General features: G+C 48.0%; 1 protein-coding gene across 1 annotated transcript in view; it reads right to left on the bottom strand.

Moving 5' to 3' along the window:
• Positions 1–1497, bottom strand: part of LOC120058723 (semaphorin-3ab-like) — a 28088-nt gene extending 26591 nt beyond the window's left edge. Inside the window, exon 1 of the mRNA XM_039007466.1 lies at positions 1315–1497. Within this exon, the coding sequence (XP_038863394.1) occupies positions 1315–1450 (136 nt within the window). The 5' untranslated portion in view covers positions 1451–1497. The remainder of the gene's footprint in view (positions 1–1314) is intronic.
• Positions 1498–2438: the final 941 nt, after the last annotated feature.

Below are 2438 nucleotides of genomic sequence, written 5' to 3'. Positions count from 1 at the left end.
TCCTCACCGGTCACGAGAGGAGCAGGTGAACTGTTAAAGGCAGCCGGGTCAGGGCAGGCATCATCAAACGGCAACTCTATAACCCGCTTGTGTGGGGATCCCAATCATTCTACATGGCTTAACAGCTGGCATTGCTTCATTAGCCTTTTATATGTGCCGCTATACATTTCACATCATTCGCAGCAGTAAAATGTCCCTTTTGTGTGTGGGAGGCAAGAACCCAATCCCCAGCTGTCATTTATCATTTGGGAAATAAGGGCTGGAGTCTACAAGCGACTGGAATAATTGAGCCGTTAGGACTGGGGGGTGGCCAACACAGAGTTTGATTGAATAACTGGTATCATTTAGTCATTAAGGCAAGCTGGGTCGGAGAGAGAGAGAGAGAGAGGGACCAGGCGGCCAAGCTGATTGGGTAATCAGTCATGGTGGGGTTAAGACCAGCTCCCTCACACGTGGACCTCCAGGATCTGATCTGGAATCAGGACCTAGTGGGGAATCTGATCCGTGAAGAGCAGAGGTTAAAGGGCGGTCAGGCTATCAGACGTATAGTGAGGTCCAAAAGTATTTCCAGTCCTTTTTTAAGATTCTGGACTTTCTTTTTTTGGTACGTCTGATATTGAACTCCACGTTGTGACGCTCATGTTCAAAAGCAGCCAGATGTAGCACTGAAAAGAAGTCCCGCAAAGCAGAAATGATGCAGGAAATGAAACGGCTCTGTTGTGTTCAGACACCGTCACTCTGACTGAACGAACTAAATCCAACTAGCTTCCATCTGTGCACAAGTTCCCTTTATACTTTCTAGGTCACGTACGTTTCAGCCTTGAATCGGATCATTGTATGTAACTCACATACGACGGATTAGACGATCACTCCCAACTGGGGTTCGGGATTGTTGCTTCCTCAGACATGAGCAGAGGGAGCAGCTCAAATATCACTCAATACTTACATTAGCACGGACTAAAGATCTGAACATACCTCTCTATTAGAAGACAGATAAATAAACTGTCATACTCATTTTTGACAGAAAAAGCCAGCCCCCTCGATGACACACATCATCTTCACACAATAATTGCACTTCGTCAATCATACAACAAACATCATCACACAAACATCACAATTCTCTCCTGAACGTAGCTGATCCCTCATTGTGTAAGAAAGTGTCCTGGAACGAGGAGAGCAGTGAGAGGGACAGGCATTGAACTAGATAACACAATTAATAGATAACACAATGTGTGGGCAGACAGGAGAAATGCGAGCCACACTAACAAGAGACAGCAGGGCGTGTGGGAGAGAGAGAGAGGGGTTCTGTCTTACCTGAGTGAGTGAACTGCAGGCGCGGCAGGGAGGCTCTCCATGCCCCTGTCAGACTGCGCCCCAGGTGGGCTAGAAGGAACAAGGTCACGAACCTCCACATGGTCTCACACACGCACACACTCAACGTCCCGAGCATAGCACACACACTTCACGAGTAAGGCACCAGCAGGACACACACTCACTTGTGTCTGTGTGTGGGCTCTGAAAAGCAAAGAGATCTAGTCCAACGAAACACACTACTCCCACTTGGCTTCAGCTCGACAGCTACAGAGATGTGTCTCCTCTCTTCTCTTCATGTGACTTGTCTCCGGTATCTCTCGCTCTGTCTTTTCTCACTCTCGTCTCTTGGGCTTCTCCCCTCGTTGAGTGTTGATTTCTCTCTCACTGTACTCTAATCTCGCTCTCTTTCTCTCTCGCTCCCTCTCCCTCTTTCAGTCCTCCTCTGTATAGGCAAGGAGGAGGAGGGGGAAGAGATCCCAAATCATTGCACCAGCCACACACACACACACACACACACACACACACACACACACACACACACACACACACACACACACACACACACACACACACACACACACACACACACACACACACACACACACACACACACACACACTCCTTCTCTTTTTTTCACTGCTCCAGGAAAACCTACTTTAATAACGGGTAATAAGACAACTGCTGTGCGGAGCCTTTCATCTTATTTCCCGTCTCTCTCTCTCTCTCTGTCTGTCTCTCTCCCTCTGTCTGTCTGTCTGTCTGTCTGTCTGTCTGTCTGTCTGTCTGTCTGTCTGTCTGTCTGTCTGTCTGTCTGTCTGTCTGTCTGTCTGTCTGTCTGTCTGTCTGTCTGTCTGTCTGTCTGTCTGTCTGTCTGTCTGTCTGTCTCTCTCTCTCTCTCTCTCTCTCTCTGTCTCTTTCTCTCCGTCTCGCTCTCTCTCTCTCCCTCTCTCTCTCTCTGTCTCGCTCTCTGTCTCCGTCTCTCTCTCTCTCTCTGTCTGTCTTTCTCTCTCTCCCCCACCAAATACACACACAACTCTATAGCTCTTCATCTCCCCGTACTAAAATGCTCAGCTTTTGAATAATTTATAGACTACAGTCGAACCCTTTCACAGTCTATATAATGC

This window comes from Salvelinus namaycush, chromosome 14 (assembly GCF_016432855.1).
Source record: "Salvelinus namaycush isolate Seneca chromosome 14, SaNama_1.0, whole genome shotgun sequence".
NCBI classification, from domain to species: Eukaryota; Metazoa; Chordata; class Actinopteri; order Salmoniformes; family Salmonidae; genus Salvelinus; species Salvelinus namaycush.
This window is presented reverse-complemented; position numbering and strand designations above follow the sequence as displayed.